This window comes from Podarcis gaigeae (genome assembly GCF_964106915.1).
Source record: "Podarcis gaigeae genome assembly, chromosome: 13".
NCBI lineage: Eukaryota > Metazoa > Chordata > Lepidosauria > Squamata > Lacertidae > Podarcis > Podarcis gaigeae.
Window position 1 is genome coordinate 24307682 of NC_139689.1, and position 14486 is coordinate 24322167.

Below are 14486 nucleotides of genomic sequence, written 5' to 3' on the forward strand. Positions count from 1 at the left end.
AGCTCTCTCATGCAGACACCGTGGAGGGGTTGGTTCTGGTCAACATTGACCCCAATGCCAAGGGCTGGATGGACTGGGCTGCTCACAAGGTGAGACTGGGAAAGTGAAGGGGCTTACCACTGTCTAATGCACCTAGTAATCAATTGCAGATGAAGTGAAGGGGTCTGATGCAGCCTTTGCTCACTTGGTGTCCTCCAGATATTTTGGATTGCAGCTCCCATCATTCCTGACCATTGCCATGCTGGCTGGGATGGTGGGAGTTGTAGTCTAAACATTCGGAAGGCTCACAGTTGTGGCAGGCTGCTCCAGTGGGCGCTTGAATCGTTGTTCTTATTTCTACAAATTTAAACAGCTAACACAACCTATTCTTTGCCTGTTTATAATGACAAATAAACAAAAAAAAAGCCCATAAACTTTGGTGTTGGTGCCAGTTACCCATCACTATCGAGATAGCAGAAATTCCTTTCAGTCTATCAACCTCTCAGCTGCAGGCACTTCTAGACTGTTGCACTTTTGCGGATGGGATTCAACCACATACCAGCAAATTGAGGTCATACAATTAAAGTGGCACTTCTGCACAACAAGCCCATTTCCAGGGGGGAGGGGGGGAGATAAATTTTGTGCTAAAGAAAGTGATGAGAGGCTTAATTCATTGTTATAATTTAGCTATTATTGGGGTATACTGGAAAACTAATTTGATTCTTTTTAAAAAAGAAAGTGACGAGATGTTGTAACTGAAAGTGGAGGATAACAGTTACTAGATGGGGTGTATAATCTCCCCACAAACAAATGAATGCTCAATAGTTGCTTGACATCTAATCTCTTCCCCACAAACCTTGTTCAAAGAAACCAAGATGAGTGCTTCATAAACAGGTTGTCTGAAAGCAACCTCCATTTTACTCTTCTTCCTCTGTCTGCTGCCCTGTTTCATCTGCTTACATTTCTATCTCCCTCTTTTTTCCCCTCTGGTTTCTCTTCAACTTTTTCTTCGCCCACTTTCACCAAACGCTTTACTCCCCCCCCCCCCGACTTTTCCTCCATATTCCTCCCAAGTTTATCGAAGACTCAGATGTGCAACCTACTCCGCCAAACAACCTAAAGGGCAGGATGCTTAGACAATTGTGGCCAGGTAGCACCACCTGGCTAAGCTTTCTAGTGAGCCTCCTCTTTCCCAATTTTTGGCTCTGGGAACTTAGGAGATAGGAAGGATAAAGGCCAGTTTCTGAAGGAAAAAAATTCAAGGGCTGTGACTTACATAAAAGCTATCCCTCTTGATGTGTAGGTGGGTTCCCACGAGGCAAGACACAGCGAAAACAGCAAGAACCTTTATTGAACTACATAACTGGGAAACGGGCAAAGCAACTGCTTATGTACATTCCTGATAGTCTGGGCCACTTCCACTCCCAACGTGATTGGCTGTCTAAACTTCCAAGCTGCAAATCATGACTCAGAGTTCAAGGGCCAATGGCAGAGGCCCAAATCCTGAAATGTTCTATGATTAGACATCATGTATCGAATCAGAACACAGGAGCTCAGAATCCTTAGTCCAGACTCAAGCTCAGGCAAACACAGACCACTGAATACATAACACATCTCACATTATCTTGATGTCTTTTAGAGGTGGGATACAGTAATGCAGCAGTGGAATAAAATGCATTCTGCATATTCTCAGAAGCACTTAATTCTGATTTCTTTGCATGTTCCAGGATGAAGCCCTGGTACTGAAAAGAGATTTTAGCGTTTGAGTACAGGCTGTGCTCTGGAAGGCAATAGATTCTCAGAGATCTCTGCTTTCCCTCTGGGGAATAAGCCAATCCCCATAATTCTCATGCAGGTGCCAATCTGGCCCATTCAAACCAGTGTCTACTTTTGCATCTCCTCTGATCTCATTCTGTTTCTCTCTTCAGCTGACTGGCCTCACATCCTCCAACTCTGAGATGATTCTGCAACATCTCTTCAGCCAGGTAAGCATGTGCAGGAGGGGAGAAGGGTGACAGTAGTTGGTGCATGGAGCGGTGTGTCGGAGATAGAATGGACCAGGGATACCCCCCCCCCCATCTGAGAAGGTGCTCTCTAGTGATGTGAGAGCCTTCGCCAACCTGGTACCGTCCAGATTATTTGAAGTGCAAGTCCTATCAGCCTCAGTCCGCATAATCATGCTGACTGGAGTGGGTTGGACCTGTAGCCCAAAACCTTTGGAGCTCAGCAGATTGGTGAAGGTTGGTGTGGGACCAAGCTGAAACCATTCTTTAAAATTCATGGATTTAGAACTTTATGGATTTATTATTATTATTGATTTAAAAAACACTGTCTTTTTTATCTTTACTTCATATTTCCCCACCCCCACTTTTTGCTATATGTACATTACCACGTATTTGTATAGATAGCTCTTTATCAGTATATAATAAGCATGGTTAAAATTGGCCACCTTTATAACATAAATAAAACAACAAGACATCTTCATGGAGTCAGTATAGAAGCAGCTAAAACAATAAGGCAGACTAATCAATGTGAACTGTTAAAATGGCTGGGTAAATAAAATAAAATTTCAACCTGGCACTGCAAATCATGTCAGCAACAGTCACACATCAGTACAGAAGGTATTCCATCGTCAGTGTTCCAACATTATCTATCCAACTATTTTCTCTCTCTTTTGCAAAATTACCGTACCAGGAAATTATATGGTTGTGCTTTACCCTACACCTTATTCCAAACTATGTAATTTTTCTATAGTGCTTGCATTTCCCCAATTACCCTCACTGACTGTAATATTTGTGAGTTTTATGCAGGTGTGTTTATTTTAATAACAAAAGTAATTGCACGTATAACTGTTGTGCATGTCACTTTACAGAGTAATAAAACAAAAGAAGAAATCTCCATCTTTTTTTATAAAAAAAAACCTTGCCAGACCTATTCAGTGAACCTAAGGCCAACATATATTTATTTTGTTCCAACATGTAAATGTTAGGTACCACCACCACTCCATTTGTATTCAAGTTGACTGGTATATTGGTAATAATTCTACAGTTGGGGGTGGGGAATCAATGCTATCAAATGGGGTTTTTTAAAGCATTATGACCAAAAACCTGGAATTAAGAAAAATCTAAATTTCTAAAATGTGGAGAAAACAACAGAGGAAAGAAAGATGGAAAGGGTACACAAAACTGTAGAAAGAGAATAGCTTCTGCCTGGACATAAGTGTGCAGAAGGGATAGAAAATATGGAATGTCCTCTGTTCTTCTGAAAAAGATCCATTCAAATGAAGGGTGGGCCCTCTTGGGTAGCCCCCACTCTTCTCAATAGGGCTTGCTCAGGAGAACTTCCCACTTGACCCTGCCTCAGTGGATAAGCTGTCTCCAAAAGCCATCTGGCTACCACTTCACTTTACCTCATGATTTCTTAAGATGCTTTTAAAGACATTTTTCTTGTTTTGTCACTTATTGTTTGCCACCCTGGGCTCCTTCGGGAAAGAGGGCAGGATTTAAATATAATAGAGAATAATAATATTGAGCCACTATGTGGGGAAATGCCAGTATAGTTCCCTTGTTTGAGTGAAGAACTGAGGGGCTCTGTGTTATCCATGTCACAGCAGTCCCAACTGAACTGGGATTCAGCAATGGCTAGCCCTGTGAGTGAGACACACACATTTCTCAGTTTTGCCAGGATTAGCAACCTTGGATGTTCAGAATCATGACTGGAGAACAAGGGGAAGAAGAGAGACACATCACAATGTCAGCTTCGGTTACCTCAACAATCACCATCTAAACTCGAGGGCCAGAGCACGGCCTGTTTTGCAAATTTGATGAAAATGAATGAAGATGGTTTTGCTTTCTCTAAACAAGGGATGGCTGGAGTTGGTATCCAATTATGCATCTGGGGGGAAAAAATAGTGGGGATCTGATGACAGGCCAGTGTATTTTTAGGGGGAGGGGATATTTGGCATTCTTTGCATTTTTGCAAAATAATAATAATGTAATTTACATTTGAGAGAAGTGATTGGGGTTGCCAAACTTGCCGAAGAAAATATCTTGGCCTGTTCTTGTTACTGTTCGGATCTGTGGAAATCAGATAGCAGAGCTTTTCATAGCACAGAAATAAGCATTTCCATGTACTAATTACGGCATGTCTTAATTGAGTGGGATTAGGATATTGCATTAACACCCCGTTTATGTTCTTCCACAGGAGGAACTGTCCAAGAACACTGAGCTGGTGCAACAACAGCGGCATGTCCTGAGTCATGCAACCAATTTGCCCAATATCCAGCTCTACTGGAGCAGCTACAACAGGTGGGTGTGTGGGCAGGACTTACCTGGGTGGGGACACAGCATCAAAGACCAGCGTGAGGGCATGACAAGGTTGTCTTGGCAGCAGCAAGCCAGAGCAAGAAAGATAGTTGTTGTGCAAGAAACAGATCCAGACTAAGCAGGAAGTCTTTTATTAGACCTCTTCCTGCCTAGGTACATCCAGTGGCCAGCCTGGGTAGGCAGGGCTGGTCCAGACACCAATAAGATTTTACTGCGCAGGAATATGTTCCCTCTGTAATGTCTTCTTTTGAATTTTAAGAGACATTTTATTTTCTTGTCAATTATGTTGCTTTGAACATCTATTCTATATTTTATCTTCTTATGCATGCTTGATTTTGGAATGTTTCATGCAATGTTTTAATTTGGGTTGTAAAGCGCTTTGTGGTGTTTTTCTTAAAAATATAAAGTAGCATAGAAATGAAACGAACAACAACAACAACAAAGTTGTAGATGATAATAATAACAATAACATAGGTGCAGATTCCCTGCTCAAGCCCTGGTGGCCTCTAGTTCTCCAGCAGACTAGAGTTTAGCAATGTTAGGTAGTTGGCAGGGATATAAATATTAAGGTATCTAAATAAATAACTGGAACCAGGACTGGCACAAGACATTTGCATGTGCACACAATTCCACATACAGAGACTAAATGGCAGTTCAATTTTAACTGGCAGTTCAATTTTGCTTAGCACTTCTAACAGTGCTAAGGACTGAGGACAGCAGGCTCATTGTGGCTGCACAGCACTGGCTGCATAGCAAGTGACAGAAGGGTACAACCAAGGGATGCTCAGAATGATAATTCTCCCCCACCAGCACTTACCGCCCGAGGCAATTGCCTCATTCTGCCTAATGGCAAGGCCCCCTGTGACTGAAACGCTCTTTGATTCCCACACTGGCTTTCCTTGGACTTCTGACAGCTACGGGTTTTCTGTTCTGTATTAACTGCTTGCTTTTTCTATTGAAAGAACTACTTGCCTTTAGAGAAGCACACCCTGTGTGTTACCGCATGGCTCACTGCTCTGAGGATGTCTCCTGACTGGAAGGCAGCAAGCCCAGGGCAGTGTGACTCATGCAAGGATGAAATGGGTGGTTCTGCTGCATCTCTCCTTTGGGGAATAGCCGAACATCCGTTCAAACTCAATGCAGAATCACAGTAGAATCGCCTGTCTCCAGCTGAAATGGATTGGAAAGGGGTGGCTGTTTCCAAAGTTGAATGAGCCCTTGGAGAAGTGCCATCTGGACCGGTTCCACTCCTACAGGGTCTTGGGGATAGGCCCTCTGTGTGGCTAATTTTGTAGTTCTGGATAACGACCCTATTTTTTATTTCACCATAACTTAACTTCCAGGGCACTGTAAAAAGAGTTTGAAAAAAACACAGCCACCGTCTGGTGTCAATATGAGTGTTAGTCTAAAGAGGGCTAAAAACAGGCACCCACAGTGATGTTGTGTACACACCATACACTTAACAGCATATATCAAGCATGTGGTTTTACCCAAAGAATCCTGCAAACTGTAATTTACCCTGCACAGAACTACAGTTCCCAGCACCCTCAAAAAACTATAGTTTTCAGGATACTTTGAGGGAACTCACATGTTTTAATTTAAATGTAAGTTGTGTTCTGCTGGTGTACCAGAGCTGAAAGGAGCCACTTGCTGAACCTGGGCCTGGGTAGATGGTTTAGGTTCACGGAAGCCCTTATTACGTAATTTCCTTCATTTCCTCTCATGGAACACAGTTTAAGGAGTTGCCATTCTAATGAATTTGCTGCTTTTTTTGTGTGTGTGTTTTTTTGCTCACTCATAAATTTAACCTCATGCTTCTCAGAAAGGCTGCTCTGTTTAAAGGTTTTGACAATATGCTGGTGTGTGTTATTTAAACGTAAATCAATGAACTGATGGACTGTTGAAGTTAAAAGGCAGATGACTGAAGCCTTTGTATTATTTCAATCATACGTAAGCTGCCTTGTGCGTGGTTGTGAAAAGATGGGATAATGATAAATAATAACTGCAGTTGTTTAGTCACTGCACCATTTGGTTGGCCCAGAGAAAGGGATGAGACACAGGGAGGAGTGTGTGTGTGTGTGTGTGTGTGTGTGTGTGTGTGTGTGTGTGCTGGGATTCTGCAGCAGTTCCAAGGGGGGGAAACAGGATGTTATATTGGTGGTAGAATTCAATCTTCAGAGAATCTTAACTTTATTTATAAAAAGAAAAAGGAAGAAGCAAGTTTCCAGGCCTCATGGCTGCGAGAAAATGCTGGAAGGTCTGTTGGCAATGCCAAAGAGAATTCTCAGGTGCTGGATGTGTGGCAGAATAAGATTTCCAGACATTAGGGTATGGCTTGCATACTTCTTTGCTTCGCCATATGACTAGTAAAAACAGAAAGGCAAAGCAATCCCACTTCTAAAGCTCTGCAAGCCAGAATATAAGGTGGGAAATATGTTTTTTTTTTTTTTCTTTCTCCTGGGCTAGCTCCAGGCGAATGCAGCTGAGGGGTCCAATATAGTATATATTAGGGATGGCATATTTTGAAGAGCAAAAAAGAGGATCCTATGACAGACATTCAAAGCAAATGAATGCAATTTGCCCCAAATCTTACCCCTGAAAAAGAAGGTGTGTCCTGGGAAAAGAGGACACTTGGCAACCCTGTTTTAAAACACATGGCTCCCACTAAAGAATCGTGGGAACTGTAGATGGTTAAGGGTGCTGGAAATTGTATCTTTGTGAGATGTGAACTAAAGTTCCCAGGATTCTTTGGGGGGAACCATTCACTTTAAATGTATTTTGAATTCATGATGCGAATGTGACATGAGAGTCGAGGCTTCAGCATGCCACCCCAAAATGGCCCAGTGGCAACTTCCCACCCGTTGAGCAAAGCTCAGAGCTTCTACTGAGAGCAGTGTTCCTCTCCACTGGCAGAAGGAGATGGAAAAGGCAAGTAGTTGTGATTCTCCTTGCCCCTTCCTCCCTAGGAGTAAACATCAGGATCATATCCTCAATGATGCAAACTTTTTAAAAGAGTTGTGACTGAACAATGCAAAATAAGAGGATGATGCAAATTGTCATCAGGTTAGAGAATTATGCTCTGCTTGGTGTAGGATGTAGATTGGCTGCAGAATTCAGACTGATTGTGCTGGGATTGTTTTGTTTTCTTTGTACTTGACCAGTACGCTTGGTCCTGAAAGTTGGCAAAGTTGCCAACCTCTGGGTTAGAAGGATATTTATGTGCCTTCAACAATGGTATGGAGAGGAGATGTTTGGAGTGGCCACAGTGATCAAGACAGAGGAGCACTTTTTTGAAGTGTTAGGGGTTGGCAACTCTTAGACCTAGAGTTATATAAGAAGGGAGACCAGCATATGGAGAGCCTGGTGATGGTATTGGTATGCAGGGGCAGGGAGCGGGTTGCATAAGGAGGTCTTTGTTTAGGAGGCTGGAAAAAAAATAAGCTTACAATTCCCTTCTTTCCCCCCTTACAGCCGCAGAGACCTGAGCTTGGAGCGCGGAGGAGACATCACTTTCAAGTGAGTGCCAGCCAGCCCCTGCATTTTCTTTCACACATTTGTGTCCTTAAGTTGCCACCTTTGCTTCTGGGAGGGATCACATGCTGTCAGTAGCAAACTGGTTTTTTAAAATTGATTTTTTAAAACAGGTTAGAGGCTCGGGTTGACACCTGATGCACAGTTCATCCTAACACAGCACTGAAAAAGATGCACATTAAGAGGGTTGCCAGCCGAACAGGAAAACTGGTCTGGCCTGCCTTTGTGCCTTTGAACAGCGGCTTGGGGTGCTAGCAGTGCAGCTATTCATGAAACTGGATATGAAATTTATTACCTAAAGTCTGCAGATTAAGCATTGCTTAAAGGCATAGGAACAGTGACAAGTTAAAAAATTAGCAATTATTTATATACAGTAATACCTCCGCGAACATCCGCCTCGTCTAGCGTCCATTCCGGCGAATGTCTGCTACAAACCCGGAAGTACAGGAACGGGTTACTTCCGGGTTTGCTGCTTGTGCATGCGCAGAAGCGATAAATTGTGCTTCACGCATGTGCAGAAGCCCAAACCGCTCCGCGTGCACGCGTAGACGCGGCGCTTTGCCCTGCGTCCTTTTCGGCTAGCAGCCGGGGCTCCAGAATGGATCCCGGTCGCAATACAAGGTATGACTGTGCTTTTAAAGCACTTCTGCATTCAAACATATACAGTGGTGCCTCGCAAGATGAAAAGAATCCATTCCGCGAGTCTCTTCATCTAGCGGTTTTTTCGTCTTCCGAAGCAAGCCCATTGATGGCTTAGCGGATTAGCGCTATTAGCGGTTTAGCGGCTTTTAGCGGATAAGCGGCTTAGCGGCTTAGAAAAAGGGGGCGAGGGGAAAAAACCCGCAGGAACTCACAATACATTTTCGTCTTGCGAAGCAAGCCCATAGGAAATTTGTTTTGCGAAGCGCCTCCAAAACGGAAAACTCTTTCGTCTGGCGAGTTTTCCATCCTGCGAGGCATTCGTCTTGCGGGGCACCACTGTATAAGTACTTTAGAATCTCTAGGAGGAAAAACTGGAAGAGCAGAATTTTTTAAGATGCGTCAGTGCCTTCCCACCTATTCCTACATTGCTTCTCATCCTCATTAATCTTATTTTAGATTAATTAGTGACAAGCTTGCTCTGTTTTCCCAGCAATTCTTTTATTTTCTTCACTCTGAAACTTCAGGGACTGGCTTGCATGATTAATTAATCGAAAATAAAAGGTGTGACCTTGTGAATAACTCCCAGGGGTGGCAAGAGGGATGTGGAAAGAAAGATGCTAAAAATAGCAATTTCTTACATTGTGTCTGAACGAAGGCAATCTTGCATTGCAGTTTTTGTTCCTTCTTGTTTTCACTGATCCCAACTTAGTGGGTCAGCCTCCATGGGCATCTGTCAAGACCCCAGTAACAGCCACCCCAAAAATCCTCGCTACTGTCACATGCTCACTTACCAGCTTTCTGGGCACACCAGTGAGGAAAATGGAGCCAATTCTGCAGGCATCAAGCAGGGGCTACACAGAAGGGCCACTGGGGGGCGCCTCCAGATTCCCCAAGGTGCATTTTGCCACTGGGAAGGGCTATAACTCAGTGGTAAAGTCTTGCATGCATAAAATCCTAAGTTCAGTCCCTGGCATCTCCTGGTAGGGCTAAACAGGCACTTCCAGACAGTGTAGACAGGATTGAACTAGATGGGTCAATGGTCTGACTCAGTACAAGAAAGCTTCCTAAATTTCTGTATGTCATTGGCACAATAATAGTGCAATAGTGGTGAATATATACCAGAGGTCCACACATTGATAAGTTATTCTGCAGTGCTTCCCCGATGTTATGGCATTGCCGTTTGGAGGGGCACTCTTGTGCTATAGGGCAGTGAAAGGGGGGGGGATAAAGTGGAAAATCTGAGTATAAAAAGTTAAAAGATTTCAGCAGGAAGTCACAGGGCATGCACCAACTGGAAATGAAGCAGTATGTCCACCTTGCAACTTGTAGGCACAAACAGTATTGAAAATGGAATCACATAACTTCCCCACCATCATCATGAATTCACAATAAAAAAGGAGGGTCCCTGACTATGTTCTTCTGAGGGACCCAGAAAAAGCTGTTTATAACCCTGATTTTTTTTTGTGTGTGCTCATCTTCATGAGTTTCCCATTCTTGTACACTTGCTCCTTTGAGGAACCACGAGCTGTTCTTTTGGTTGAGCTATTTTATTTTCAAAAAGAAACCAACGCCCTGAATTGACACAAAATTCAGCTGCACACCCTTTTATAACAGCAAAACTCTGCTGGAATGGGAAGTTAATGGGAAGGAGGGCTTCCATCTCTGTGGAATTTGGATATAGGCCTTGGTTCTTGTGCCAGGTTTCATGAGGGGCCTGGGCTGGCTCAAACTATATTGCTTCTCCAGGCAAAAGAAAAAATCACACACAGCCTTATGGCAGTCTGTAGACCCAAAATACACAGTACAACAATAATGAATAATAATCAGTAATTATAATTTTGCTGTTCCCAATATTGACACCTTATATGCAGGGAGATTACGGTCCTTCCTTAAGGGTCTTCCCAATTGCAGTCTTGTACCCCTGGTTCACAATTGGATGGAGTGAGGAGATGGAGCTGCTACTGGGAAAATGGCGGCTGCCCTGCTTCCTCAAATGTTCGCAGGGTGGCTGGTAGTGTGCTCCTCCCTTGAGGGTTTTTGACAGTAAAACTGTGGCTCTCGAGGTTCGACACCACTCTCCGCCCACCCAAAATGGTCTGTATGGCCTCTAGGGCTGAGCTGACCCTGAGACAGGAGGGTATCAGTAGTGTAGGAAGTAGTAGTGTTAGGAAGCACCTCTGCACCCCAAACAAAATGGCTGGGTCTGAGCTGATGCAGTGTGCAAGAGTGTGTAGCTGATTGCCAGGTCCCCTTTTCCACAAACTTACAGGATAGACATGCCCATGATCGACACTGAGGCAAGGATTCCTGCTGTCCCCACCACCCAGAAAGGCCTGACATATCACCAGCAGTACCTGAGAGCATAACTACATGTTACATTGACCACATGAGAGATCTGTTTGTTGTGATTTCTAATGGCTCCTGCACCAAGAGTCAGAGAGAGTGGGAAGTGATAGAGATCAATTGGAGTGGAGGAGGAATCATTGGCTGTTCCCCCCCCCCTTGTTTATCTCCTCTTATTTGTTTTTCTTTCTTAACAGCTAACTTCCCCGACTTCTCTTTCTCTGAGTGCCTGGGAAAAATTAGTCACTTGGGGCAAGGGGGGGGGGGGAGGCAGCCAACAGCTACTCCTTCACTCTGCAGTTTCTGTCCTCTGCCTTTTTCTGCCTGTGTGGAAGAGAGGAATTTTCAGAGTTCTCTGGCAGTACAGCTGCTCTCCTGTGGGCAATATAACACAGCCCTTCCCAACCCAGAGACCTCAGGAGCCCTTCAGATGTTTTGGACTACAATTCCCATCAGCCCCAGCCAGCGCAGCCATCCAAGACATCTGGAGAGCACTAGGCTGCAGGAGGCTGTTGTAGCCTGTAGGCCGCTTCCGGGCAGCTTGCTTAATGACCATCCGTTTTTATTTGTTTGTGGGGACATTATGGGGTGTGGTGTTGCAGGAAGCAAATGTGATCTGATACTTCAAGTCTATTTTCCCATCCCGGAGTTCGTTGTGCAAAAAAAGTGCCCCATCCTGCTTAGCTTGCTCAAGATTGGTGGAAAACTCAAAAGCTTGCTTGCTATTTTTTTGACATTTTCTTGGTCCTAATAAAAGTACTACCATACTGTGGTTTGCCCCCCCCCCCCCGAATCACCATGGCTGTCTAGCTTTTCATGAAACATAGAGTAGGGCTCTTGATGTCCCAACTCAAAAGCTGTTCACCTGTTTGCAAGACCCAAGTAAGCTGAGTTGCAACCTTTACAGCAGTTTTAACTTTCTGACACATTTTTCTTCTTCTTCACATTGCCAGGTGTCCTGTGATGCTGGTGGTGGGAGACCAGGCCCCTCATGAAGATGCAGTGGTGAGTGATAGTGACAGATATCTTCTCAAAAATTCCACAGCAAAAGACTATGGAGCCATTGGACCTTCCGCCCATCCTCTACTTTCTGGTTTTGACAGGAACTAAGATACCTATTGTCTCACTTTGGCTCTGCTCTTTATGCTCACTCTGCCATTATCTCTCCTGCCAGGTGGAGTGCAATTCCAAACTGGACCCTACCCAGACCTCTTTCCTTAAGGTAAGCAATGCCTCTCAAGGCTACTGCAGAGAATGCCAGTCTAGCTTTTGGCTTCCATTAACTTTACTGCTGTACCTTTGTTATTTCGTAGACCTGAACAAAATTAAGCCAACAGCGATACATAGCATAACATTCAAAATACATTACAATGGGTTGCAATGCATAAGGGATATAAAATAGCAGGAATGTCTAAAATGAGATCTACAACATGATACCTTAAAATATGGAGCTTAAACGTGAGCCGAACAAAATAAATAACATAACCAGATTTAAAACTGTAACGCATGAGAACAGCAGCCATACAGGATAGGTTTGATCAGGAAAGATTTCCTTTCATGCTTTGTAGTCAGAAAGAGAAAGCTAGCCACAATCTCTGTTAATAACTTGTTTGAATCTGCCAAAAGGTAGGCCAGTAACCATTCAGAAGTCCTGCCTGGAAATTTTCAGATAATACAAGTCACCAATCCGATTTGGTCGTCTTCATAGATTTTACAGGCAAGAAGTGCAGAAATCAAATATTCTATCATCCCTTCTCCCATTTGTTATTTTATTAGGCTAGACTTATATACAATCACCAACACAAACCTCTAAGCACCTTACATAAAGCAATATAATCTATTAAGAATACCAATGAAATTCAGTGCTAAAAACCTGGTTGCTCCATGTTTCTTCTATGACCATTTTGTCTCCCCACACCTCCCACTACCTCTGTCTTTCAGGGCTGGTCTACCATCCCCATAACATCACTTTTGAGATTCCTAAAGTTTGCCTAAATCTTTTTTGCTGCCTCCCACACACCACACACCACAGCTACTTCTTTGTTTAAATAACTTTAAAACTTTGAAGGATGAATGCATAAATGCTTTCTTAAGGTTTCCTTTTGGGGAGGGGCAGGATTTTTCTGAACACAGATTCTCTGTGCTAGCAGGTAGGGCACAGGAGTATTCTTGGTAGATTGTGACTGAGGTTCCACTGGTGTCAAAGCTTTGGTGTGTCTATTCATGTTTATACAGAAATCAGCTCAGGTTCCCACGCACACATACAAACCAAATTCAACTTTTCCTCATCCTCTCCTGTCACTGAACAACAACCTGTGCTTTGCAGAGAATCGTTGAGAGTGGGAGGCGGCCACTTAAGAGAGGTGGCCAGGTCTTCCTCCTTAGTCTTGCATATTCTCCAGCCTGTAGACAGTTGCTCCCCATTTAGGTTTCTCTTTGTTTCTTTCAGATGGCAGATTCTGGAGGACAACCACAGCTGACCCAGGTGAAACAGGCTGGCACGACTGGTGGGAGGGTCGGGGGCAGGACTGGATTCTGTCCATTCTGCTGCACTTAGTTAAACCATCCCTAATGTTCCTCAGTGCATTGTACCTTCTGCTAGGACATGCTTCAAAAGTTTGTGCACACTTCTTTGATTTAAATAGAAAAGTCACTTTGGGAAGGGGTGGTTTAGAGTTAGGAGAGCAAGCACTTAATTTCTCCTTCCCTGCTGCTGTTTCTCCAGTTCCAAATGCATCTCACAAAAGTTTTCAAGGTCCCAATAATTTGCAAATATATACCTGTGGGTGCTTCTGGACTGTTGCTGTTTTCTAGTAGGATCAATCAATTACAATTGATTGGCAAATCTTGTACAAGAAACCTGCTTCCACAGAATATCAGACTTTTGGGGATAAGAAAAAATAAAATTCAACATTCATAGAAAAATTGTCTTTGTCCTGAAACTGGGCATAGACCCCTTCCCAAAATGTGACTAAACTTATGTCCAATTTTTGCTTTTAACTTGAAGAGGTTAACATGCCAGACATTTTCCAACTTATTGTGGGTTCTTCTGCCTCCAACCCCAAGCATTGGTGTGGAGTGGTTACCTTATAAAGAGGGAGGCAAGATTACAAATATGATGCAAAAAAGGATTGGCTGGTTATGTTTCCACCTTGATGTTAGCACACCTCTGATGTTTTCCTTGGCACTCTCTCTCTCTTCCCTCTCTTCCATCCTTCAGCCTGGTAAACTGACTGAGGCTTTCAAGTACTTCGTACAAGGCATGGGATACAGTGAGTATTGGATCCTAGACCTTCTGCCCCCTCCCCCATACATCCCTCAGAGGGCATGCATTACTGGGAATGTTTGAGCCAGAGCAGAGATTTCTCAGAATTCCTTTGTGAGCATCTGAAGACCCTGTTCACTGTCTCCACCTTGACTGGGCCCTGCACCCAGTTACAGTGCTCCCCATAGCCCCTTGCAACAACGAAGGGATCTGTATCTTTCCAAGCACCATGTTCCCTCCATCCTTCCCCCAGCTGACATTCTCCTTCTTGTGACATTCCTGGGGGCCTCTTAGATTAAGTTGCCTGGGAACTAGGGGTGTCCGGAAACTGAAGCCAGTGCCAGTTCTGACCAAAACCCTTGAAAAGTGGCCAGCGGTGAATTCTTGTCCCGGGGGGGGGG

General features: G+C 43.9%; 1 protein-coding gene and 1 long non-coding RNA gene across 11 annotated transcripts in view; both read left to right on the forward strand.

Annotated features, from left to right (window-relative positions):
- Positions 1-14486, forward strand: part of NDRG2 (NDRG family member 2) — a 40075-nt gene that overhangs the window by 22319 nt on the left and 3270 nt on the right. For all 10 annotated transcript variants that reach the window (XM_083708244.1, XM_083708247.1, XM_083708239.1 and 7 more), the window contains 8 exons: positions 3-89; positions 1908-1964; positions 4183-4286; positions 7776-7820; positions 11774-11825; positions 11995-12042; positions 13270-13305; positions 14041-14092. In XM_083708244.1, the coding sequence (XP_083564370.1) occupies positions 3-89; positions 1908-1964; positions 4183-4286; positions 7776-7820; positions 11774-11825; positions 11995-12042; positions 13270-13305; positions 14041-14092 (481 nt within the window). The remainder of the gene's footprint in view (positions 1-2; positions 90-1907; positions 1965-4182; positions 4287-7775; positions 7821-11773; positions 11826-11994; positions 12043-13269; positions 13306-14040; positions 14093-14486) is intronic.
- LOC310829735 lies at positions 7845-9699 on the forward strand. The gene is made up of 2 exons (XR_014557347.1): positions 7845-8500; positions 8823-9699. It is a non-coding gene; the product is annotated as an uncharacterized lncRNA (long non-coding RNA).